The sequence below is a fragment of the Rhamphochromis sp. 'chilingali' genome (genome assembly GCF_963969265.1).
Source record: "Rhamphochromis sp. 'chilingali' genome assembly, chromosome: 4".
NCBI lineage: Eukaryota > Metazoa > Chordata > Actinopteri > Cichliformes > Cichlidae > Rhamphochromis > Rhamphochromis sp. 'chilingali'.
The window spans coordinates 21882913-21910538 of NC_137948.1; the positions used below are offsets into that span (position 1 = coordinate 21882913).

Here is a 27626-nt window from a genome sequence, read left to right on the forward strand (position 1 = left end):
ACACGGACTAAATACACACAGGAGGATGATGAGGGAAGTGGGAACACAGCTGGCACACATGAACATAATGACGTCACAGTGGGAGAGTAAAACTGAACACGATGAACACAGAAACACCAGACCTCTTCACAATAAAACAGGAAACATAATGAGACATAGACATGACAACCCGAACTTGACAACGTAAGACACAGACATGAAACGCATGAAGAGCAGGGGAGATTTAACATAGTTGGAAACACGAGGGGGAAATAATAAGAACTAGAAACACCTAGGCATGATAACAAATGAACTTAGGAAACCTGAAGGGCTTACATAAACTAAAACTCAAAACGCTGGGTCAACAGACCCAGGATCATGACATTTCCGTGCTTACAGCTGACAGGAGTGATATCGCTGTCCAAGCGTTGCCTTTGAAACACTTGTTCCTTTTGTCTTTCAAACCTAAGTGAAGGCTGTAATGACACACTTTTGAATAGTGAAACAAACTTGTTTTGTGTTTTCTCAGTTGGAAATATTCATCCACATTGACAGTGGGCAAGGACATATGCAAATTAGATATATTCAGCTGAGCTCAGGCAGGAAATGAAGGGACTGATTTCCTGATCGTGTTGCTTCCACAAAATCAGACCGCGGACCGATGGACTCGCCCGTCACTGCTAAGTACAGACTCTGCATTTACATGTTGGAGGAAATGGTATTTAAAAAAAAAACATGTGGTGACATTGCCTCCGGCATCCTACACTAAACGCAGGTCTGTGAATCAGAATAATCTGCCACTGGTGATCTACGAGGTAACCCAAACATGCTGTGACTAAATCACTCCTATAGAAGCCTTCAAAACAATGCACATTAATCGTATAATATATTAAAAAAAGCTCAATTTAACCTCATTAACACTGTGTTTAAAGGAAGTAGTATTATTGGATGTCTTAAAATGTTCATTTTGATGAACTTGCCCAGCTTTTGGTTTTTGGAAAAACACAGTTTAAAAAATTAATCTCGCCTCGAGGTGAATTTATTAGCTGTTCTGAAGCTTTTTTTCATAATGTAAAGTACTTGCATTTACATAGCGCTTTTCTAGCCCTACACCCCACTCAAAGCACTGCAGACTACAAGTCTTTTATCCACAGAAGACTATTCTGTGCATTTAAAGCACTTCCATGGCCATACCTCACGTCCATCCAATCAGCCAGTTTGCCTAACATGCATGTCTTTGGGAGTGTGGGAGGATGCTGGAGTACCCGGAGGTAACCTACTGTACTGGAGGAACATCAAAGCTCCTCACAGAAAGGCTCCAGCCTGGGCTCAAACCGCTGCCCCGACACGCCACCCATGCACCCGTGTCACACGAGCTTCATCAAGATCTTTATTAAGATCAAGTGATGTGACTGAAAGCTACACGACAGCTACTTAGGCGACATTACTGTGGTGACATCAAACTGTGTTTAAAGTGTAACCAGTGTGTTGAAAAGGCCCATCTCTCGCTCCAAGACATTGCACGCTACACTGACTAAATAGCAAAGGGAGGCCAGAAAAAACAAAACAAAATCAGAGCATAGCTCACGGAGGCAGAACAGTTTTTCTGAGAGGCAGCTTGTGTGGTGGTTCATGTGTGTATAAATGTGCACCTCCACGCGAGTTAAAAATGAAGTTTCGAATGAGCTCACCATAAATTAGCTGATGAACTTTAAGATTCTGATGCTTCATCTCGCTTCCCGACCTATTGTCTTGCTATTCTGGGACATCACTCACATCCTTCCCGTTGTCTTTACCTTTCACATTTTTCACTTCCAATTTTTCCCGCAATTTCTGTCGATTAATCTCTTTCTCCTCTGCCGCTCGCTCCATCTTTGTTTGTTCCGAGGAGGACAGGAAGTTGTCTTAAGGCTGTAAAATCGGCGTGCGCGTGTGTCTCTGTCAGCAGATTGAGAGCCACCCACTGGACCCACAGTATCAGAACAAATCACACTGAGATATGGGGCTGTGCTGCGTGTGTGTCTGCGTGTTTGTGTGTATGCATGTGCGTGCAGATGTGCAAACATGCATACTTGTGTGTGTGTGTGTGTGTGTGTGTGTGTGTGCATTTCTTTTTAAAATGTACTATATCAGTTTGAGCTATAGCTCTGTGGATAATTGGTTTGGTGAAATAGTGCTGAGTGTCTGTGGCTCTGGTGGCCTTCTCTCTCACTCTCTCCGGTTCCATCTCTCTTTCTCTCTCTCCCTCTTTCTCTTTTTGACTCTGCAGTGTTTTATAGATAAACCAATATCTGTGCTTCCAGCCTTTTACTCTCTATTTCACACAGAGAAGTGCTTCACAAGAAGTTAATGCACTTATTTTGAAAGACCCTTTCTCTTGTCTTGTCTTGTCTTGTCTTGTCTTGTCTTCTCTTCTCTTCATTTAATCATTTAATGGACTAATTAAAAGACATTTAGTTTATCAACCATTAAAACCCTCGATCTGGCAACCTCTCATTTTCCCCCATTGTTCCATATCTCCACAGGAAAATCATTTAAATTAACAGAAATAATGTTTGTTTGCATGAACAGTCTAACTTCTAGTACTTCTTTTGGGGGTGAAAAAAACAGTCTTTACTCAGTTCAGTTTTCTGACGTTTTGGACCAGTTTTTGTATGTAGGTTCCTAGCTACACAGTTTGTACAGGGTGTGGGGTGTTTTTATTATGTATTTTTATGGCCAAAGGAGCACAGTGCACCTGCTTGAGGTGGGGTTAAAAGTAATCTGTTATCATCTCCTCCTGCTTCAGTAAACAGCAAGTTACCAAAATACCAAACAGGTGCAGGTGAGGTGAAAAAAACTGAACAGTGCCTGAGGAAGATTTAACTAATCACCAATGCCTTGTGCTGCACACCTGCATGAAAACAAGGTCTCTGTTGCTTTGGTGAAGACATCTCGGCTGGATAGCACTTTAGGACACACAGCTCAAGCGCACTTGATGCAGGGGGTGGTGTTTCTTTTGACACCATTAATTGGGCTCTGATAAACCTTTTTCACAGTCGGCATGTTGACTTGTCATTACGAGGAAAGTAAAGGTAGAGCTAAGAACCTAATAATAATAATAATAATAATAATAATAATAATGGCTCTATTATGGCTACGTTCCAGTTAGCCAGCACGGACAATACCAAAGGGCCTGGAAGTGGAACACCTGAATTGAATAAAACCATTAGTAATTACGCCTTTCCTTTTAATCCTACGCCAAGTCAAAGCGCTAGTTGTGAATAAGGTCTGTTGAACTGCGCAAGACTGTGACTTGAGCCATCTGCAGATGTACGCAGTTAACAATGCCATATGCTGTGTGACACATCAGAATGACCTGCTCAGATGTCTGCATTTTCTGTTTGGATAACGCCACACAGACACACAGCTGCACATTTAATCTTATCATCATTTAATCTTTACATCCGTCATCCGAGTCATTGCTGTTATTTTTTACGCCATCTTTGTACCTGGTTTGTTTGTATGTTGCATTTGAAATGGATGAGTGATCTGTAGTTTAAAAAAGAAGCTCACATAGGACCAGCTGTTGTAGCTTTTCGATTTCAAATCATTGCATCACGTTGGTTTCATATGCCTCTTAAATGGGAATTCCCTCACTTTAACAAGGTGTGATCACAGGAATATTGAGATCACACCATATTACAAAAATATATATATAAAGTGCTTTACGGTTTGATATTGGATAAACTGCTTAAAGAGATGTCATATGAAGATTACAAGTCTGAAAATGAAAACCAGGTCACCAGATGTCTGTAGCTTGCTCCTCATCTGTGCTTGAAGCCAGAGGCTCAAGGCTACATTAGCCTCTACAAAAAATCAGAACTATTTTGCTGTCACTTTTTTCTGATGCTCTGTGAAAACTGTAAGCCCAAATTCACCCATTAGTCATTATTATAGTGGTCAGAGTGAATTCAACATTTTGTAGTTTTTTTTAACATCAATATAGCCTAAATGCTGCACTAAAGGTATCCAAAACTTCATTGAGAAAAGGTTCACACAACATCTCCACCCAAGATTTGCATGCAAACCTGGAAGTTTTCTATACATTGATTTGGGCAAGTACCCTCCGAAAATATGTATTTAGCACAAAAATGCATTTATTTTTTTTTGACCAGCATTGTTGTGCCATGTTTTCATGGTGCAGTGTTAGTTATATAATTAACAGAATGACCCAAGTAGTGTCAGAGTTTCTTTATTTTGCCAGTAAACTGACTTACACATACATCCAGTTCTCAACATAAAAACCACTGAAAAAGGAGCTGGGAATACTGAACGAGTGAGCCCAGGAGTCTAACAAGGCTAGAGATGTCCCAATGTCATTATTATTGTCATGAATTAGTGCTGGATAATGATATTTGTCTTATTTATTCGCACTTTTGACTTAAAATGAAAATATATCATATGTCTGTGTCTGTGTTTTTGTGTGTAGGTGCTGCCTCGCCAAACGTGTGGCTTGTTTACTCACACCATCTACTATAAGGAATACCCCGGAGGACCAAAAGAACTGGACAAAAGCATCCGTGGGGGAGAGCTGTTTCTCACCGTGCTGCTCAACCCAGTGAGTCAGAGAAAACACGCCCACAATCAAACACACAACTTCTCATGCAAATGGATATAGGGAGGGAAAGACAGCACTTTAGTTAGGTTTTTTTTTTCACCTTATAGAACCAACAGGGCTTCCTGCTCTCGCTCTAAAGGTAGCTTCCTCTCTGTCTGGTTCATTCTGTTTTATTTTTGCTGTGTGTGTCTGTCTGTCTCTGTTCCTGTCAGGGGCTGCTTCTCACTGTGGAGCTGTGTTCATCTCCCCACTTTAAATTAGGTCTCACCACAGGGGGGTTGCTGTCTCACACACACACACACACACACACACACACACACACACACACACACACACACACACACACACGGGCGTGCATGCACGCACACTCCGCGCACGCATCCTCCCCCTCTCACTTACCCCTGCTGTGTATGTCAGCTCAACTCGATTTTGCTTTGAATTAAGGAACAAAATTAGGTTTTGGTGGCAGTTAAGATACTCATCCATGTGCACATCCTCACGAGTGCACGCACTCACACAAGAGAAATTCACAGGAATTGTCCCCAAACAATCTCTTTCTCTCTCCGCCTCTGTCTCAAGCCACACGAGCGTGCACGTGCACAGACGCACACAGTGACGCTCATAGACCAGCAGTAGGCTCTACTGAAGTGTCAGGTAGGGGAGCGCTGAACTAGAGGAGCTGTCAGAACTCACCGAACATCAGAGAGTCAAGTGCGGCTCCGTACAACAACCCAATCTGCCTCTTTTTTTTCTGTCTCTGCACCGCTTTGTCTCCGTCTGTCTTTCTTTTTTCTTGCTCAGGTTTTCTTTCTTCTTTTCTTTTCTTTCCTTCTTTTTGTCTCATTTTCTCTGTTTTTCCTCAGTACTTCCCGTTTTCTTCTTTTAAGCACAAAGTCTGAAGTGTTTTAAAAGGAAATAATGCATGACGTTTCCATTGCAATAATTGCTGCTCTGCTCTCAAATGACACTTAATAGGAATCAGTATGTATTGAGTTCTACATAATTTTTATAATTGCTTTGAATCAGGTAAGTCTCCAGCAAACATGAAGTGTTTTACATTTCCCCTTGCAGCAACAATAGCTTTCTAATAATAGACAAAACTAGGTGGTTGGCACGGAACAAATACTAGAGGGAGCACAATTTTTTCTGTCTAACCAGCATCGTGATTAGGGGCGCTGCTTGTTATGTATTGTTACGATGAGTGAGACAGATTGTATTAATATACTGAGTTAGCAGGAAAAGTGTAGCAGCAGAAAGGGTCACCTGTGGCTCTAAAAGTATGGCCACTTTGAACATGTCACATCAGTCATGTTAATTACATGCTATTTAGCAAGAGCCTGTCTAATTCATGCCATGGCTTAAATTGGAGCCCAATTGATTCAGGACTTTTGGGTTTGATGCTGAGAAATCTTTTCTGTTCTGTGAAGACATCACTCCTCACCTGCATCCACACCTCAATTTGGCTCTATTGTTTCTGTCATGCCCAGTTGTAATGCTACTCTTCTACGTGGTGCAGACATACTGCTGTAAATACTGCAGACTATAGAGTTGGGACTGCTGTACTGGACAAACTATGTGTTGACATCCCCCCGAGCATCTTTTATTGCATTGCTTTCTGTCAAAAGAAAAGGATAGCGGTAAATGCTGGATAATGCAAACAGTGGCACGAGTATGTCTGTGATAAGCCAACATCAGCTGAGTGATATATGGGCTGGCTCCAGCTTATAAATTCGACTTTTCCCTGATATCTGTGAAATTGAACTGCTTAGGAATCTATGATGATGCCAAGAAAGTACCTGGTGCTTGTTTTTATTAGTTTCAGTGTTAGTTTTACTCTTTTTAATTATTATTGAATGGAGGGCATATGTCAGAGGCAAGATTTAGAACAATCAGTGCAGGTATTACAATAGAATAGAATAGAATTCAACTTTATTGTCACTGCACATGTCACAGGTACAGGGCAACGAAATGCAGTTTGCACCCATCCAGAAGTGCTTTAGCCATGATATAGATATATTACAAATATATATAACAATAATATAGATATGTAAGTATATTACAGAAATGGCTCTATTATGGTATGTTATAATGTACACGGTATGAAGTACGTTATGAATATGCTATAACTATAAGTATGTACAGGCTGTAGTGAGTACAAGCTATGTACAGTTTCATAGATCGTCCACAGGCTCCTAGCACAACCTAGGACTCGAATGAAGCCGAGAGGTGACCGGGCCTTTGCATCCGTGGCACCTAGACTCTGGAATAACCTCCCTGTTCATAGTCGTACTGCCGAGTCGATCTAGTCTTTTAAATCACGTCTTAAAACTTATTTTTTTTACTTTGGCTTTTGATTCTGTCTAGTTGGCTGGTCTAGCTTGTTGTGTTGTTACCTATTGTTTGTTGTCCTCTTTTATTGTTTGTTTTAACTGTCTCATGCTTTTACTGACTGTGAAGCACTATGGTCACTATTGTTTTAATATGTGCTATATAAATAAATTTTGATTTGATTTGATTTGATGTACAGGCTATGAACAGGATATAAATATGAAAAACTATAAAGAAATATGAGATAAAAAAACTATACAGAAATATGAGATAAAAAAAAGCTATACAGAAATATGAGATAAAAAAAGCTATACAGAAATATGAGATATACAGCTATACAGAAATGTGAACTATGCACGTTATAAACAGTTGTAGAATTAAAAATGATCGTATTTTACAGAATGATTATTTATACAGAATTATACAGTAGTGCAGTTAAGATAAGTGAGATATGTGGGTAATTTCTACAGAGGCTATATAAAGTGCTAGTGGTTGTGAGTGGTGGTTCAGTCCATGTTATTATTGTGTGTCTGAGGGTACAGTTGTCCATTGTGGGTGTGTGTATGTCCAGTCCGTGTGTTAACGTGGGTCAGATGTCAGATGTCAGGAGGCAGAGTTCAGGAGTCTGACAGCTGTGGGGAAGAAGCTGTTCCGGTACCTGGTGGTCTTAGTCCGGAGGCTCCTGTAGCACCTCCCAGAGGGAAGGAGGGTGAAGAGTCCATGTGCTGGGTGACTGGGGTCAATGTAAACACAGAACATTAAAAAGCAGTTGACTCACAGGCTTCATCGACATCGCGAGTCTCAATAATCTCGTCCATCAAAGCCTCATCAGGCAAGTTGTGATAAAATTTTACCAAACTAACAAATACTTAACAAATGACAGATCCTTTTTTTTTATTTTAGATAGTTTTACAAGTTCACAAAAATGTTTCAATTTCTCCTATTTCTATTTCTATTTTAGGTGATCAAAAGTATTTTTCACATCTAGTGTAAGTTTTTAGTTTTGATTCAGTTAGCTATGACAGCCTTGCTCTGCTGTGTAACGGTTTACATATTTGCCTGACAAGTGAAAGGTTGCTGGCTTGATTCTTGCCAGAGGAGCAAATCCCTTCCGCATTTGCTTGCTGATGGGCATCCTCTACCAAATCAAACCATGTGGTCACGCCTTGTGACAAGGGAGCAGCTGAAAGTAGCTTTACTGAGAATGTGCCACCTGAAAATGAAAAACATCACGGATTTAATCATATTTTTTTAATTGCCTCCATGATGATGGAACATTTTGACGACTCCAACATGCAACTGCTTTCTATTATTGTGGCACAGGAGTGAGTGGGTTGGAAGATTGGAGGTTCGCTTCCTCAAGTCTTCATGTCTGTGAATGTAGTAAAAAAACACTTTGGGTGCTCACTAAGAGTAGAAAATTACTATGAAAATACTGGACTACTTACACAATTCCCTAGTAAACACAGGAGTGCAGCGCTGTTTGACGCAGTAAGGCCGAGCATGTCGTCAAACTGACATGCTCCAGATTTAGGCCCTAATTTTTGTCATGTAAATTCTGACAATCCTCATTAAAAATGTATTAATGTCATGCTTTAATAGCAGTATACATTAATACAATTGTGTAGCATTAATTCTTAATGAATATATAACACAAATAAACCAACCTCCAGCATATTCAGGGACACATTGAAGTAAAATAAATAATGTGAACTCAGCATAATCCGAAAACACTCTGTCCTCTTTGTCCCTCTCTTGTACACACACACACACACACACACACACACACACACACACACACACACACACACACAAGCTAAATACACCCTCCCAACCCCCCCCCCTCTATTTCCACTATCTTTTACTATCTTTTGTCCTCTCTTTCACTTTCTTAATTAGTTTAAAAAGGGAGATGAAACTCTCCTCTTGTTATATCAAGAAAAAAAAAAGCAATTTTCGCTCTAAGTGGGAGCTATCTGCCATGAATACATCTGCACACACACAGTCCATACACATACAGACTGATAAATCATTTTCGCTTTCTCGCTGCTATGTTTCCATTTTGCAGACGTAAAAACGTAATTAGTGTGTGCACTTTGCCCATGTAATCAATAGCGTTCTCTAGCTTTCTGCTTTAGTCCCCGAGGGTTTCCTATTGTTCGATGATCTGCACATTGGTAACATTGACACTTTCTGTGCAGTGACTTTAACTGACCTTTTGTAGCCGTTCACTCCTGGCAACAATCAAAAGCATGCATGTGCGTGCGTGTGTGTTTGTAGGGTCTGGATACTTTTGCGTCAATCCAGTCTGCATTAACGTTTACTGAGCTCAACTCTCATATACAGTAAACAGTACACTCAGCAATTGATTGGACTCTGCAAACAGCCAATAGGCCACAATTCATTCCCCAATAAATGGCCAGAGAGATGTCGAGAAAGATGGGAGGGAGAGAAAAGGGGGAGCAGGGTGAGAAGGTGGCAGACAGATTGAGATTTAATTTTCAGGTCACGGCATCTTGTGTCACTTGAGAATCCAGACACATACAGGGAGGAAGTGATGCACATATAGGGTCTCTCTCTCTCACACACACACACACACACACACACACACACACACACACACACACACACACACACACACACACACACACACACACCGTTGCAATGTTTGTGCATCCAAGGCATCTTACTGCAGTACGTGTGTGTGTGTGTGTGTGTGTGTCTTTCTTTCTTGTATAAATGTGTGTCGAGCTGGCATAAGCAGAGCTATAGACATATATCAGGGCTGACATTTAGCGCTTAGCTCTGCCACTAAGCTTATTAGCCAAACACCAAATATCAGCACAATCTCCCTCCCTCCTAGCCCTCTGTTTTACCCACTTCTCACCCTCACATGCTTCTTCCTTCTACTCCTGTCAGGCTGTCTCGAGGCCTCCCTTCTCTCTTCATCTTATCTTTTTGTTTTTTTTTCTCTTTTTCTAATTTTCAACATTTGCATGTTGACTGTGCTCACACATGTGAATCTTTCCACTCGTTTTCCTTTTTGTCTCATTTCCACTCCTTTCCACCTTCCCTTTTTCCTGCTGATTGCAACTGAAGGCTTTGGCAGCTCGTCAACACATCAAGCCCCTCAAACACACACATGCTCACACAAAATGAGCCACAGTCCAAACAGGGAGAGAAATTACAAAGTGAGAATAAACCTGTGAAAGATGCCAGTATGGACGGGGCCAGTAGATGTTGACTCGAGCGGGCAGAATAAATTGAATTGAAATCATTTGCTGTATTGATGTTCAGCTTTCAATTATCCACTGATGAGGCAGAGACAGTGAGATGGCCTGTGAGACGGGAATAGAGAGAGCCACTGCGAGAGCAATAAGAAGAGAGAGGATGATGGCGAAGGAGGAAGAACTGGGGGTAGGGATTTAGGCTTCTGTTTAGTAGCAATAACAGTTCAATCAGGGAGGAATGTATGTGGAACTAAGTGGTCTGTAATGGGAAACAGGCTACTACAGCTACACATTTAGGAGAATAAAAGCACCAGAGATTGGTTGTGCTGGTTTGGAAATGGTTGAGGGGAGAATAACACACAGACACACACACATATACACATATATATATTCAAAATAATGGAGTGGGTCTGGGAGAGCATGAGTAAACAGAAGCAATTAAGGCTGCATAAATCATCAGTAGACCTATGGAGAACTTAGGTGAAGTTTTACACAGTTTTTCAAGGCACTTCTACGCTGGAAGGTTTCTGCTGTTTGAGAAGCTTCTGTTGGAAAGTGTGTTCACAAAAGAGGTACTGATCTTATTATTTTCTGTTTACTAAACTTAATATGAAGTTAACTGTTAGATAAAAACGTAACATTTTTAATTAGCGACCACTGATCTTTTACAAATGTGTCTATTGCTGTATTTTCTCTGCGAACACCATTGCTGTGTTCTGACGTTGCCTTTTGATACCAAAATTTTATTTAGTGTGTGTGTGTGTGTGTGTGTGTGTGTGTGGGGGGGGGGGGGTTGTTTAGTACTATGCAGGATAGTTGACACACAACTTCACATGGCACACATCTTAACCTCACTAGCAGCTAAACACATGAACAGTAGCACAACAAACACAGTGAAACATTTTAAGACTGGCACTCCTGTCTTTGTGCAGAATTCATGAGGTTGGTGAAGCTTTAAGTAATCAAGTAAAATTAAGAAAGAGGAAATGGGATAAATGTATTTTTAAAAGTGACATTGTTAAAATTGTACATTATGATAAATAATTAAGGTGTCATGATCAGATCAGAGATGTTTTCCAGACAAAGTGTGCAACGTGAACGTCTTGAAAAATTCCTAAAGAAAGTGTGTTTGAGAGACAAAGAATTCGTGTGACACATGACAGATCACAAAATTAACATGAGTAAAGTGTAAACTCCCATAATCCCTTATTATTTAAATAATAAGGGATATTTATTATTATTATTTAAATAATAAGGGATTATATCCTATTGTTGAAAGTATATGTAGTTTTTTGATATATCAATATACTCCAAAGAATAGAGAAATTGTTGTTTAATAAGTGAAAGAAAGCAGAGATGTCGATTCAGTATATTTTCTATAATCGTCCTAACAAGCGATGGCTCAGAAACACATTTTATTCCACATCTCAAACAAACGCTACTCGCCCAGTACGCAAATAAATGAATGAACAAAACAAGAAATGCTGCCAGCTGGCTTAACGTTAATGTTGAGGAATGGCGGTGAACAAAACTGTGACATTCTTCCAATAAGACAACATTTCAGAGCTGCAGAAAAAGTAACTTTCACAAAACCAGCAACTTAGACAAAACAAGGCAGAGTTAAATCTGCAGAATTTGAGTCTGTGTCGCTTTCTCTGCCTGAATTTATAAACTTCAGCTGCTGTGGTCACCACCAGTCTCATCAAGGGGCCTTGAATGACAGACTGTTTAGTCAGGCAGCCAGCCATTATTATAGCTTGCTTAAAGTTTTACACTTCCTTCTCTGTCACCTTTATCTCTCTCTTTCTCCTCATCCTGCTCTTTGTGCTGCCTGCCACCACTATTGTCGGCAGTGATGGTGGTGACAGCCTGAAAAGGGCCTGTAGCATGCACATGACTGTTTTCTGCAGTTTCAGCCATATTTGCCTGAAGGGTCTATTTTTTGGGGCCCACAGTCTCTCCCTTGCGTTTTTTCATATCCATTTTGGAAATCTGACTTTGTTTATTGGTGTGCATATTAATGAGGGGATTAAGCCAAAAGGGGAAAGGTTTTAAAGATGGGGCTGAGCCAGCCCAGTGTCAGTTTTACTCCCCAAAACATTAAATTATTCCATTGTGTGACTCATCAAAATCTCATCCTTCCACAGCTCTGTCATCGAGATGCACCGATTGCAGTTTTTCTGGCCATTGTGATTTCTGTTTTTTGTGACCTGCCAATTCAGATTTTCTTCTAAGAACTATAACATGACAGCTTTTACAAACAAACTAACAAAACAAAACAACTTTCATTCAATGCAAAATATTATTTTTACAATAAAATCAAATATTAAACTTTACAATTTCCCTCAAACTGCAATAACTTATCGGCTCTTCTTGTACTGAAATAACTGAAAAGAGGTGCTGTACACCTACCTTTACCTGACATCTTTACACTTCCAAACAAATAGATTTATATCACATAACAGATAACTGGTTCTTACATCATTTCCCAGCAGTTTTTTATGAGTTCACCAGATAGCAGGCCATCAGCCCTTTTCTCTTCTTCTCTCCTTATAAATTTCCTTTAGCTTTGATCCTTCGCTCATACTATGGCTTCTGGCTTGTGGCTGGCTCTGAGCTCTGGATAGCTTCAGCTATCACTCGTTAGCTTCTTTTAAATGTCCAGCTGTGTGAGGGTGATTTAAATGTCTGATTAGGTTTGAGGATGGTCAGTGTTGTAATACTGCACGTAACGCACTTACAAAATCCATGACAGTCTACATATTGTATTGTACTGTCTTGTCTATATATATATATATATATATATATATATATATATATATATATATATATATATATATATACATATAGTAGACAACACAGCCCCATCTTTAAAACCTTTCCCCTTTTGGCTTATATAAAATTTTTTAATTTATTTTATCAACTTTTCTTCTGACGATGCTGTCTGTGCGCTCAGTGGATCTGCACTCGACTACTCCGCCTAGGCTGCACTGTCCAGCGCAGATCCACTGAGCGCAGCGCAAGCTAGCAAGACAGAAGCTAAGCTTGTTGCAACATGGAATATTGAACCTCCCTCACCCTCATTCAGATCTGGCCTTTGGAACTATTTTGGTCTTCATGTGAAGTTTGACCCTGAAAGTAAGCGTGTCATGGACAAAAGTAAAACAGTATGTCGAATGTGCCACGCAATGCTCAATTGGTGGGAACTACTGCGTTAGCGCAGTTAGCTTGTTAACATGTTGACGCCGTCCAGCCCCATGCACGGGGCGATCCACGGTAGCTCGTTAACGGAGATTTGCCGTGTTGTGGCGTTAACGTCATTTCAGATTAACGCTGACAGCACTAGTGGGAACACAACGAATATGACTGCACATTTATGCCGACATCATCCTAGTGCAAAGACAAGTGGAAGCAGACAAAAACAACAAGCACGCATGCTACAAACTTTACCCGAGTCGTTTAGACAGCCATTAGCACATGATTCTCCTTATGGGGACCTGATATGTTTAATATGCTGCTGAGAATATAGCCCAGAAGAAGCGTATAGTATAGCTTTTATTTTGGAAAGAGCCATTTCTCTGTAATAAACTCTCTTTTCCAAAGATGAGTGATTCCTCAATCAGATAGATTTATTATTTTATCCCTTTGTTGTTTCAGCAACATTAAATTTAAAAACTGTACTTTTGAGTTAAAATATATATTTATAATTTTAATAAATGACAAATTAAAAAAGCGTGAACATTTTTTTGTATTGAAAAAATATCGAACCTTGACACCAAAGTATCGAACCAAACCGAACCCTGAATTTTGTGTATCGTTGCACCCCTAATAAATATATATATATTCTCATAAATAGATACAACGTAGATACAAAGATAGATAGATCAGTAAAACAAGTAATTTCTTCCAAAATGCAATAATGTTCAAGAAGATTGGCGCATGTTACAAACCTAAAATACATGACCCATAATCTTCTAGGACATGGTATTTATGTTTGTACGTGAGTGTTTCTGTGCCCGCGTGTTCATGTGTGCATGGGGTTTGAAGAACATCACTCCATGTTGGACTGACACGCCTCATCAGATCATCTAGGTCAGCATGAGATTGGAGAGAGGAGGGGGAAAAAAAGATGATGAAAAAGTGACTTCTTTAGGCAGATGAGAAAGTGAGAGGAAGACATTAAATGGATGGGAGAAGAGGAAGGAAATGAATGTACGTGGGGGGAATGAGGGGAAAAAGACAGGGGACAAAGATTAAAAGAGGGAGACCGAGGAGTTGGAGTTTTATACTTCTCTTCCAGTCTAGCGCCGAGTACGATTCAAGCCCAATTCTGCTGTTAAATTATTAGGATAGTATTCTTTATTAAACGCACATATGGGGCTCAAAGCTATCCAGTATTCAGGAAAAGTATCCAATATTCAACAAGAAAAGGTTTATATGGTTCTGGTAATTGAATTCTTAGCCAGAGCGAGCCCTTCCACCGAAAGGGTTTGGAGGTTTTGCTGTGTTGGGAGATTAACATTCTCTCAAGTGGCTTTTTTTTGTTGTTTTTTAATTCAGACTCACCTGCCAAGGTTACTCCTGCTGTCTCCTTCCTTTGTTAGCCCTCTCTGTACTTCTTCTCTTTTTCTGCAGCTCTCCAATTACAAACACAAATCATCTTTCCTTTCCCCCTTTGTTTAATTTGGCAGCCAGTGCTTAAGCTCCATAATGAATCATTTCCATGTTCAGTAACACTGGGATTCTCTCTCTTGCTCTCTTTGTCTTTCATGCATATACGCCACACACACACACACACACACACACACACACACACACACACACACACACACACACACACACACACACACACACACACACAGCACAGCCTGTCCCGTTACAGCCATCATAGGCTATTGAGTGGTGTGAAAGGAACATAAATCACTTTTTGATCATCTTGCCTTGCTTTCAAAAAAAAGCACAAAACAACACAAAAAATGAGATTTTGAAATCATTCTTATTTACACAGGTAGGATTTGCCTGCACTCAATTTATGCCACTCCAAATCCTCTTCATTTATATTCGCAACCCACACGCTCCACCCTAAATACTGAGCCACAATATTCATTCTCAATCCCAAGTGGGGCTGTTTCCAGTGAGACATGGTTGGATTTAATTTTACACTATTCTAAGAGTAGTGCTTCAGCTATGTTTTTTTTTTTTTGTTTGTTTGGTTCATCTTCCAAGGAAAAGGGTTTTGAGGTTTTCACATTACAATCCATTGGAGAGGATGAGCTAGCAAACAGTTTTTAGTGGAGTGCCTTTCTGTTGTTGTTCCTGGCTGAGTGCTCGGTGATGCCTTGACAGTGGTTCCACATTGTTGCTCTAACATCAAGTAGATTGATATGAAGCAGGCAAGCCTGGGTGGTGCACTGCTGGCTGCTTACAGTGAGCACAAGATAAGAAGACACCGGCGGATGCACTCAATTGCGTTGGAATGCACAAATGCATAAACATTTGCGGCGGCACACACACATAGACACTCGCGTGCACCAAAAAAAAGGAAAGAAAAATTTGTCTGACGTGGATACCATTGCATTCTCACACAAGTATCCCACAATTCATCTGTTCCCCTTGTCTCCTTTCCACTGTGTCTCTCATGCTAACACACTCACATCAATGTTCAGAGGCGATCAGTATTCTGAGCAGCTTTCCAGGTCAGCCGGACGCTGATCCATCAAACCCCCGACACTGTGTCGCTCTGTATCTACAGCAACCTTCGCCGTTAGAGATGAGCAACAACAGTCCTCTGTCATCAGGAAATTCACTCTCTGTGCTTGAATGAGTCGTTGTATGTTTGTGCATGTGCACGAACTACTTTCATTTTAGGAACAAAAAAAACCATAAGGTCAATATTAACATAAAGGGGAGGCAAGGAAAATGGTACTGGTAGGGTCCGGGTAACTCCCCAGGGAATGAAAGTGGATAATGCAATGTAACTCTGTAATGTGATGTATTTTAAAGGCGAGGTTGTTTTGAGGTTGTAGTAAGGTTCGGGTTATGGTTGGGGTAAAGAGAGGTTTTAATTAAGGCAACACTTTATAGCTATGGTTATATCATAGTTATTGTTAGTCTCCAAGAAATCAATGTGGTCTAAAGAAATCATAGATACATGGCTGTGTGTGTGTGTGTGTGTGTGTGTGTGTGTGTGTGTGTGTGTGTGTGTGTGTGTGTGTGTGTGTGTGTGTTCTACACAGACACATTTATTCATCCATACTGACACACAAGCTCACATTCAACAAATAATTCATACCTTAATGGCTGATGTTACCGTTTCATCCGGACACATTCTCAAGCTCTGTGCAATCACAAAAGAAGCATGTGTGTGTGAGTTTATGTGCGCACACTGACTCGCGTGCATTTGTCTGTAGCAGCTATCTTAGCTTGTCTCTTTGATCAGCCTATAAAAGCACTGAGCCGTGGACAGATAGCCCGGACCAGCACACTATCGCTCCTTCGCTCCCTCTGAGTCTTACCTTCTTCCTCACAGACATTCACTGTTGTGAACACAATCTGAAACACTCCCCCATGTGTAGGTGCATCTTTCCGATCACCCGGTGGCTACGAGGAGCATTGTGCTGCCTCCTCAGCTTTATCTAGGAGTGGTGAATACATCAGTTTCACTTTATCTGTTTGCCTCTTTGTACTTGAAAGCAGCGTTGTGCTAAAAGTTAATGTACAATCTTACATAACAAAAGTGACTGTGTCACTTTGCAAAGTGATAGCAAATATTTATACTTGCTGGACAGCTGCTCTGTTAGGGAATTTAAAGCCATCGCACTCTGAGAAATAATCTGTTTGCTTTCCACTGCACCAACATCAACAAACATGGGGAACTTGGGAAATGGTTTTTTGACTTTATCTCAATTTTACAAAATATAATAAGTACATATTTCCCACTCTCTATTTACATCCTTTCCCTCTCCACCACCACCTTCTCTGCCTGTGTCCTTTCCAGATAAGTATATTCATGACCCACCTATCTAACTACGGCAATGATCGACTGGGGCTCTACACATTTGTCCACCTGGCCTCCTTCCTTCGCTCATGGACGAACCTGAAGCTTCACACCCTCCCGCCGCTCCAGCTTGCACACAAATACTTTCAGCTCTTTCCTGAACAAAGAAACCCACTCTGGCAGGTGTGTTTGCTATGGTATTTTCCTACAGGTATGGACTTGTATTGCTCCTTGCATTTGTACGGTTTTATCGGTGCTGTTGGGAGTAATAAGATGTTCTTATTACTAAGATTAAAACATATTCTGGAGGACAAAGAAAAAGAAATCCTGAAATATTCAGATGTACAAATGATCTGAAATTAGATTAGTAATGTCATGGTCAGAAAACACTACTTAGGTGGTATTTGCTTTGGTTGATTGTAATTGTTTTTGCTTGCGTATGATCATGATTTTTGTTTAAATATTACAAATATCAAGGTTTTTTCTTCAAATATGATGCTTTTAATAGTACTGTTTGAGAGTGTACAGTATATAAGCTTACACAAATTTGTAGTGACTTATGAGCAGTATGCATAAAACAAAAACAAATGCTTATCTCCTCCTTTTTGTGCTGCAAATCCTCTGTGGTATGGATTTTCAGGGGCATGTTTGTGTTTCTGTGTATAATATGTGCATGATTGCTTTAACCTCTAATCCCTTTTTTTCTGTGATGTAGAACCCGTGTGATGACAAGCGACATAAAGACATCTGGTCTAAAGAAAAAACCTGTGACAGATTACCCAAGTTCATGGTAATAGGACCACAGAAAACAGGTAAAGATGCAGAAAAAAAGCCCACAATCAGACATGCACAAACAACAAAGAGACTGCTTCTGTGTGCCCAGGTGTCTGGAACTACCACATCAGAGCCTATTCATTTAATCCCCCCTCGCTCTTGTGGTCCTGTCAGAGGCAGACAAAGGAGGAGGCTCTTACCACCTTTCTTCCACCCACATGTGATCTACTTTAGATGCACAGATAGAGAACCTCTCCCTTTTTTCCTTTTTCTTTCACTGGGGGTCCTTCAAAGACTTAAAAACAAGGTAGTGTGTATACATTACACAAGTCCTGAGTTAAGTCCTCTAATTGCTGCTGTTTGGTGTGAAAGGTTAGGAGGTTCTAGCCGCTCATTAACCAGGTGATAATCTCCCAAATGGGAGGAGGGGGTCATTATAGCAACATTAGCAACCAAACAACAATAATTACAACCCTCTACATCCTCATTTTGTTAGAGGGTAAGTCAGAGATGTTGGAACAAACAGGAAAAAAGACTTGAAGGAAAAATAGCAGGATTGTGCATGAGATAGTGTGAGGGGGACTGGGTGAAAAGAGCTGCTCAGGGCGAGACAGAGGGCACGACCAGAGCCCCAGTGCTGATTGGTGTCAAATGGTTTTAAATCATTTGATGGGAAGGCCTATGATCACTACACACACACACACACACACACACATTCACATAATCAGTTCTCAGCAAGATATAAATCTTGCGGAGGGAAAACTCATCCAGTATGGATCAGTGGATGACAGCTCTCACACACACTGATGAACACACACACTCACACACACACTGACTACTCTCTCCTGAGCTGAATTAACAAGCCAGTTATGAATTATGCCCTTTCTTCCAGGAACGACAGCACTTTATCTCTTCCTACTCATGCATCCCTCCATCTCCAGCAATTTCCCAAGTCCAAAGACTTATGAGGAGGTCCAGTTCTTCAATACCAACAACTACCACAAAGGAATTGACTGGTAAGAACAAGCACAAACACACACACACACACACACACACACACACACACACACACACACACACACACACACACACACACACACACACACAGCCTAACCTCTGTTTGTTGTCTTTGCCTTTTATTAGTCAGTGCTTAAGGTGAAATGAAAGATTGCAAGCCTTTTTGTGAAGTTGTTATGGATTGTCCTATGTCTTGCAGACTCGAGTGATCCATTAAGCAGTTTAGCAGCGTCTTCCAAATGATCTTTTTAAGTCTGCAAACATAAGCCAACAGACATATGGCTGCCTAAATTGACCCATAAATGGGTTGCTTAGCTGACAGAGACACAGCTGGTGCATTCTCCAAAGTCATCCATAAAGACCTGACTGTGAAAATTCTTCATTAAACACAGTTTAAAATATATCGTGTTTATTTCAGGATCATTGTCTGAGCTGTAAAGGCTGTAACTTTGTGACTTTAGAAGTGACTTTGAAAAAAAAAACTGCTTAAATGCGGCTGGGTGAGTTTGCAGTGATGATTAATGCTTGTGCATGAGGGGTACGTCTTGAGTGTGTGCATATGTTTATATGACTACTTAATTTTCCCTGTGTCTACTGCCTCAGGTACATGGAGTTTTTCCCCGTGCCCTCCAATGTTAGCACAGACTTCCTATTTGAGAAGAGCGCCAACTATTTCCCCTCAGAGGAGACCCCACGGCGAGCTGCTGCCCTGCTACCCAAGGCCAAGATCATCACCCTGCTCATCAACCCTTCTGACAGGGCCTACAGCTGGTATCAGGTAAGTACTGTGCACAAACACACACAGAATACATTAGATGCTTTTGCCTGCTCACTTATTTTTTAAAAAAACTTGCTACAGTTGCCTGCTTCATCTGCTGCATCTCTGTATTGATTTAAAATTGAGTTCTTTATCCAAGACTGTGCTTGGAGTCGCTTGCATGCACAGAGTTAATGAGCCTAATTATCGATATATTTATCTATGAATATCATTACAGGAAATGTCACAAGATCCCGATATCCTTTCCTTAAGCCTGCTTAATTAATGAGATATGAATGTCAACTATGTGCCAGCGTAAATGTTATATCACTGACCACAATGAAAACACGCTCTCACACAAAAGGTGTGAACGTATTAATCGTCCAGAGTATTCTGTGAAGCTCATTTGGGAGTTGTGATCCTTCTCCAGCATCAGAGGGCTCACGAGGACCATACAGCCCTGCGCTTCACCTTCTATGATGTCATCAGTGCGAAAAAGGGTGCGCCAGCCGAGCTGCGCTCCCTGCAGAACCGCTGTCTCATCCCTGGTCTGTACTCTACACACCTAGAGAGGTGGCTCACGTACTACCCTGCTAACCAGGTATGCAAAGACACAGACACAGGGCTATGCACTTGAAAAAAGTAAATAAGAAGTGAGATTAGCTTCTTAACAGCTCTCTGTGAATTGTGATTGTCGTAAAAAGACATGGCTGAAACAATGGTAGTCGTGTCTTCATTTTAGTGATTAGATTTTGCTTTGACAAAATGAGAAATTATTGATTCAGCTTATGAAAAAAATTTAAGTAAATTGGTCTTAACCCCTAAATGCCTAGTGTGTCATATTTGATGCATGAATAGTAAACAAATAAAAGTTCAAAACTAAATAAATTGCATAAGACATTTGCAAAAAAAAGAAAGAAAAAAACTGCTGGATGTAGCGAATATGATGCAATTTAAAATTCATATATGCTAATTAACATATGATCATTTTTTATTTGTCAGAATTAAATAATAAATAAACATTAAAAAAATAAAAATTGAATTTTGTGGCAACTATTCTATGGTTCAAGCTTTAAAGTGTTAAAAGTCAGAGTTCAGATCTGAGCACATGATTGCATCTGTGTGTAGTTGATGATCATAGATGGCCATCAGCTGAGAACTGACCCTGCAGCAGTGATGGATGAAGTTCAGAAGTTCCTTGGTGTCACTCCCCATTTCAACTACTCCCAGGCCCTTACGTAAGTCTCTCCCACAGTATCTCGCTGACTCTCTGTTTTTTCTTAGTGTCAGTCATGACTGTCTTCCATCTCTGGCATGCTGGAGTAACCGAGTGTGCACCGAGGTGGAAATATTTAAACAAATTAAACCCATAACAAGACCCTACTCCAAATTTGTGTGAAGCCTGACATCTACTGGTGAACGGTGGGGACAGCCTGCCAAGTGGTGTCATTCTCTGAAAAAAACACAACAGTGACATCATATGCCTGTTGCTTAAGAGTCATTAAAGGTCAACCTTGGAGTTTGTGTGCTTATTAGAGAGACTCCAATCCAGACCACTGGACAGTTTTGGAAAATGTGAAGCAGGGAATCGATTTTGGACTATTTTCACGAGTTTTCCTGTTGATAAAGACCTCCACCATGGCTATGCATATATATCAACAGAATTAAATAACAGATAAACAATTAAATGATACTCAACATGAATGTTTTTCACTATCTAGTATTGAAATTTCAATTTTTTACACTGTACCCACAGGAAAAAAAACGGAATTTTCGCTGAATTAACAAAAACTTGCCATTTTATAATTACAGGACAATCAAGTCAGTGAGCTACAAGAATTCATTTCTGTAATTTTAACACAGTTCATACAATTTAGCCCCAAGCTGATAAACTGATAAATGTATTTGGTTTGCTACATCAGCATTTCTTTATGGTGTAGAAAAGAAATAGAGGTGGGTTTTTACACTGAGATATTTTTATAAATTATATTTCTTTTCATGGACAGAAAGGGGACTTTGGTTCAGCCCGCATAAGATCAAAGTGGGATACATTGGCTCACGTTACAAAATGAATTTGACATCCCTGGTGTATGAGGATATGTGTAGATGGACACAAGATATAAATGAGAATGTAAACCTTAAAGAGTAAAATGGCAGTAGAATGATAGAAGAAGTTTATGTGCATAAGAGAGAGGTGAATACTTTTTTAGTGCAATGGCAAATTAACAAATAACAAAATATTTTTAATGCTTTAAATTTGTTGAGGAAGTCTGAAATATTCTGATTTGCAAATACTATTAGATGTTTACCTTTGGGCCACACTTAGTGATATCACACCCCATCATTGGGTATATTAATGTCTAATTGCATTACTTGCATTTTGGAAGTAATGCAATTAGACATTAGACATGAAAGTATTGTGTATGTATATTTCTGAACAAGTATGTAAGAATTACATAATCACTGTGTACCACATTTCTAGATGTATTTGTGCAAGAAAGAAGGGAATAATTAATGCATATTTTTGGTAAAAGCTATTCAGCTGGTGAAGCTTCCACCTTCTTTAAACACAGGACAGTAGCTGTCCTCACATACTGTATCTGCTGCTTGAGTATTTTGTGTTTCAGCTGCCTGAATAAAAAAAAAGGGTAAGTCTGCTGCACAGTGTCAATCCAAAAGAACTAAAATAGCAACGACAACAGTGCCAGTTACCAAGATAAATAATGAACACATCCATTGCAGTCTTTCACAGCAGATAAAAAAGGCATGTGCACCAAGCAAGTCAGAAAGATGGTTTCAATTGTGTAGCCAATGCATGCTGTTTGCAACCTCAAATACAGCATGTTACACGTATGTGCTCAAATTTCTTTTCACGTGTAGTCACTAAAATGACCCCAGGTTCATTTTTAATCACGCAGATCGATATAATACACTGCATATCAAATGTTTTCAGAGACGAGTACATCTAATATGTTGGTTGAGCTGCCTAAAATATGTCAATCGAACTGGGATAACAACACAGGCTGGCTGGATGCAATCTGGCCCACTAGATGGTTTTTAAAAGTGTGAAAATCGCAGAGAAAAAAAGCATCATTTCTTTTGGACTTCTTACTGTTTTGTTTGTTTGTTTGTTTGTTTGCAGCTGGAATGATTGTGCAGAAAAACATTAAGAAATGATCAAGAGAGCAGTTGTGAGAGCTGACTTATTATTGTGGCAAAGATGTTGCAGATGGTTTGCCATAGCCAAAGAGGGTCCTTGTTGTGTTGCTTTGTAATGATAATAGAGTGGCACTTTTCAAGACATGTTGGCTGTTCAGTAACATCCATCCATCCACACTTCCATACAGCTTCTTTCACTTAACCAGTTGAGGATTACAGAGGGGCTGGGGCCTATCCCAGCTCTCACAGGCCTAGAGGCAGGGTGCATCCTGGACAGTCCACTATCATATAGTGCCTGTTTTTCAAAATAGATTATTCATTAAATAATTGATTTTTGTTAAATTATTATATAGTAGTACAACTGCTCCAGCCCACTTGAGCTCAAATTTAGCTGTATGTGGCGCGTGGACAAAAATGAGTCTTAATGTACATAACTTCCGCCTGTGGATGCTCCTGTTTCAACTCATTCTCCATTAGAGATGTTGCATTTGACCTTTATGTTTTGGAGGAGCGTTAAACTGTTTATTTCTCAAGCACCACTCATCAGAATGCAATCTGCTTGCAAGCCCTCGAGTCTACAGACAGGGACATCTAGAATTTGTAGCTCAGATTGGGACAGAGTGCATCTGTCTTGGATCACACACCCACATGCATACAAATAATTTGTAAAGAGATGCATTTTGACAGAATAATAAGGAAGCTGCGTGTGCGCTTGCGAGGTTGTGTTTTGGCTGAAGACCGACTTACACAAAAGCCTAATCTTTCTTTTCTCCTTCTCATTCTTTTGACATGGCAGCAGTCTGACAGATCCTCAACGCTGGAGCCTATTTATTTAATCCCCCTTTCATTTCTTCCTCCTGTCCTGTCAGAGGAAAACTGAAGAAGAACCACTTAACTCTTTTTTTTTATACTTCTATACCCGCTGATGCATGCAAATAAAGAAAATATTTGCATCTTTCAATCATATCCACATTAGCCCTGATCCTCCGTCTGTCAAAAGCAGTTAACAATAATATGCATCTTGTTTTAAATTTATCTCCTTTTCACCTCTTTTATCTCTTTATTTGTGCTACTGTAATCGACAAAAATCTTCCATGAAACTAAAACGATCTAGTATTGTTTTAAAAAATATATAGTTCTGACTGGTCAGGTTATGGACACAGGAATCCTTTGGCAGCTGATCCCATGTGTCCTGTGCATTGTGGGGCAGGTCTATATGAAGTGTGGAGGCTAGGACAACACATTGGGTTTTATTGTGTTACATGATCTTCTGCTGGACAGTTTTGCGGGGGTTATCATGTTGGATTGGCTGGTTTTAATGTTATTTGAATCTCAAGATATAAGTTCCTTATCGGTAAATGGCCACATTCACAAAATTGGATGTTTTACTAATGTTTTTATTATTATTTGAAGAGCTATAAGATTAGACATCAGGTAGATTAATATGAAATCTACCTACTTCTGAGATAGGTTGCCATCAGTGGTGTACATGCCCAGATATTGACACGTGCCAAACTATCGAAAATATCAGAATCTTTGAGCCATACAGTCAAGGGTTCTGATGGCGTTGTTATGCTATTATCAGCATAATTTGTATCTACATGCCCCTTACAGGAAAGAGTCACTGCAGATCAATATTCAAGTTTTTCTGTGTATTTGATGAGTCATTTTTTTCCTATTCTGGTGGAAATTGGTTTCTTTCATAGTGATTACACTCCTGTCCAGAGCACGAGGGGTCCCTGAATGGTTTGATGGATCGTACGTTATGGCATGATGTCAACCCAGTTGAAGATCTTTGCCTGACGCCTCAGAGAGCACGCTCCACCACCACCATCAAAATCTATTGGGGAATGAGTTTTGCAAAAGTAGTCCAATCCCTCCAGCAGAGTACAGTAATTCACAAAGGCACTTTGCTGTGAAGGTCACCCACTATCTTCTTGTATTAAAAAATAGGGAGGGGGTGCAATGCTCTTTTTTTTCTCAGTGTTCTAATTTCAACAAAACTCACAAGGAAAATGTAACACAGGGTGGAGAAATGATACTGAGGTCACAAAGTGGCCAAAAGCAGCACATTCATTTACCTGTGACACTACCTCTTCTATCAGATTGCAATTAGCCACTCTGTGCCTGATCATTTACCTCTTATTCATGGCAGTCAGGAACGTCTTGCAGTTGTCCTTGCAGTTGTTTCTGTCACAATGAGCAAGTATTAGCTGTTTGCTGCTGAATATAAGACACATGACATCTTAAATGCAATGCCATAAATATGGATTGGTTAAAGTGGATTAAACAAACATACCATTTAATGGTTCTAACTTGCGTGCTCCAGGGCCTTTTCTTTTTTTACGTAGAAAACAGAAACCATTCCAGTGAATAAACAGGCTATAGCCTATGCATATTCCCGTATTTCTTTTTCCACCGCAGAAGAGGATTACTGTATTAACCAATCAATAAACTGTACTTCTTCCTACTGCGTGACTCCGTTAAGACGACGAGAGAGCAGGAAAGGTGAAGAGAGAGTGGGCATAACATAGATGATGATGACAGAAAAGATGTTTAGTTTGTGCGAATAAGATGTGTCCTCTTTTTCAGCTGTAGCTTCTAAAAAATGGAGCACTTCTAAATAGGATGGCCTTGACAGCAGCACTGAGGTTTATTTTTTTAAGTATTTAATTTTTTTTTTCCTATTGTCACAGCTTTGACCCTCAGAAGGGCTTTTGGTGCCAGCTCCTGGATGGAGGAAAGACTAAATGTTTGGGGAAAAGCAAAGGAAGGAAGTACCCCTCTATGGAGCCAGAGGTAAGATGGTTTTTACTTTAATTAGAACATATTATGCTCATGAAAGTACTTACATACTCCCTGAATGAAATGTTTGAAAAAGATGTACAAAAAAGAAAAAAATTGCTGCCAGACTGATTGACAGTGACAGCCCACAATCCCCTCTATCATTGTGGCAAAATTTCCCACAGGACTCAGCATTGGATGGAAACTGTCACCCAATCAGATCTAGCCAGAAACTTACAACCTAATCATGAGGACTCGATAGTGACACAACCTCTGTGTGTGTGTGAGAGAGAGAGAGAGAGAGAGAGAGAGAGAGTGGGATGAAGGTGGAAGGAGAAAATCCAATCCATAAATCTTTGTCCTGGCTACTGATTCCACAGAGGAGACCAGACCTGCAGACAATGAATCACACATTTGCTCTCACGTGAAGACAAACACATAGATGCAATTTGTCTTCCCACATGTACTCACACATGGCTAATGGCTGCGCCTCACTGTCGCCTATAATTAAACTGTTTCTGAGTTTCCACCAGGGGGACGGAGGTAGAGGGCAAAGCAGGGATGGGGAGGGAGGAGGTGGAGGTAGCACTGGGGAGACAAGAGAAGTAGAGAGATGAGGAATTCACACAGGGGGCGAGAGAAATAATGGATCTCATGCATCCTTCATGTAATTTTCATCCCTTTATAACTTCATTTTTTAGCTCTGTTGATACCACTTGGCACTTAGTGGCCCTAAAGTCCTACAGAGGAGAAATAAACTGATCTTGGTGTGTGGCTCATCATTAATCTCTCTCTATATATATCTCTCCCCCTGTCTCGCTTTTATTGTTTGTCTCTTCCCAAAATGCCTCTACATATCCCTCCTTTTCAACCCCTTTTCCTCCTCTTGTGCTTCTTTTCCTCTTTTCACCCAATACCTTTTCTGCTTTCCTTCCTATTTCTTTATTTTCCTGTGTTGTCTTTCCAATCTACAACGTATCGAATCCTGATGGACCAACTGTTCCTATTTGTGTTGCTGCCTCTTTGTCTCCCTTACTCCCCCTTCTCTTGGTCTTCTCTATTTTCATTCTTTCATCGTCTCTCATCGTGCTACTCTCTTCAGGCACGGGCATATCTCTCCAGGTACTACAGAGAACACAACGTGGAGCTGTCAAAGCTGCTGCACCGGCTCGGACAGCCTCTTCCCTCTTGGCTGAGAGAGGAGTTGCAGAAGGTCAGCAGATTGCTCATCTCACCAGACTACACAATATATGTTAGTTAAAGAGTCTGAACGAATTAATAGTGTATTAAATTGAGCAGTGAAATATACAGCAGCAATTCAAGTTTTATAGTTTTTTTTATTGATTTAATTTTAATTTTACAGTTGAAAACACTGCACACTTAAAATGCCCAAGGCTAAAATGGGTTAACTTTATTGAGCTTCCATGTTTAGAAAACTATTCAAGACAATGGTTCACTGGACTCTGTGTTGGCAGAAATGTTAATGTTGGGGTTAATCAAACAAACTAAAACTAAATTGTTATAACATGGTTGTACATTTAGTCTGCCAGTCACAGTTTTGTTTGTCCTCTGCTCATCATTTACAACTTAATGATGATACGAAAACTTGAGTATAAACCTGAGTCAGAATAATATGTAAATATTGAATATAAATATCCACACCAGCCCAGTTTTAAACAGGGAATTTTTAGGCAAACACAAGTTCTGGAGGCCAGAATTAGCAAGGCAAAAACTCCGATCTGGTCACTGGATGGCAAGTAGGGCATAAATTTTGAGTTTTCAGATGTATTATCAAATGTTTTACACCCTTTTCTTCTGATAAAAACTTCCCTCGTGCCCATTTATACAACACCAAAGTAATTGAGTTTATAATTGCAGGGCAGTCTTGCCAATGAGCAGTTTTACACATTTCTTTCAATTTACCCCCAACATGTAAAATGAGTTTTACCTCATGGCTTTCGAGTATGTTTAGAGGTGATAGTGCTGAAAGCAATCAACAGT

General features: G+C 40.1%; 1 protein-coding gene across 4 annotated transcripts in view; it reads left to right on the plus strand.

The window, feature by feature from the left end:
* The window catches only part of ndst3 (N-deacetylase/N-sulfotransferase (heparan glucosaminyl) 3), a 49164-nt gene that overhangs the window by 18817 nt on the left and 2721 nt on the right, over positions 1-27626 (plus strand). For 3 of the 4 annotated variants that reach the window (XM_080879573.1, XM_080879574.1, XM_080879572.1), the window contains 9 exons: positions 4451-4579; positions 17135-17317; positions 17850-17946; positions 18801-18924; positions 19529-19703; positions 20113-20283; positions 20811-20920; positions 25538-25640; positions 26728-26838. In XM_080879573.1, coding sequence (XP_080735699.1) covers positions 4451-4579; positions 17135-17317; positions 17850-17946; positions 18801-18924; positions 19529-19703; positions 20113-20283; positions 20811-20920; positions 25538-25640; positions 26728-26838 — 1203 coding nt within the window. The other variant, XM_080879575.1, reaches the window with a different exon arrangement.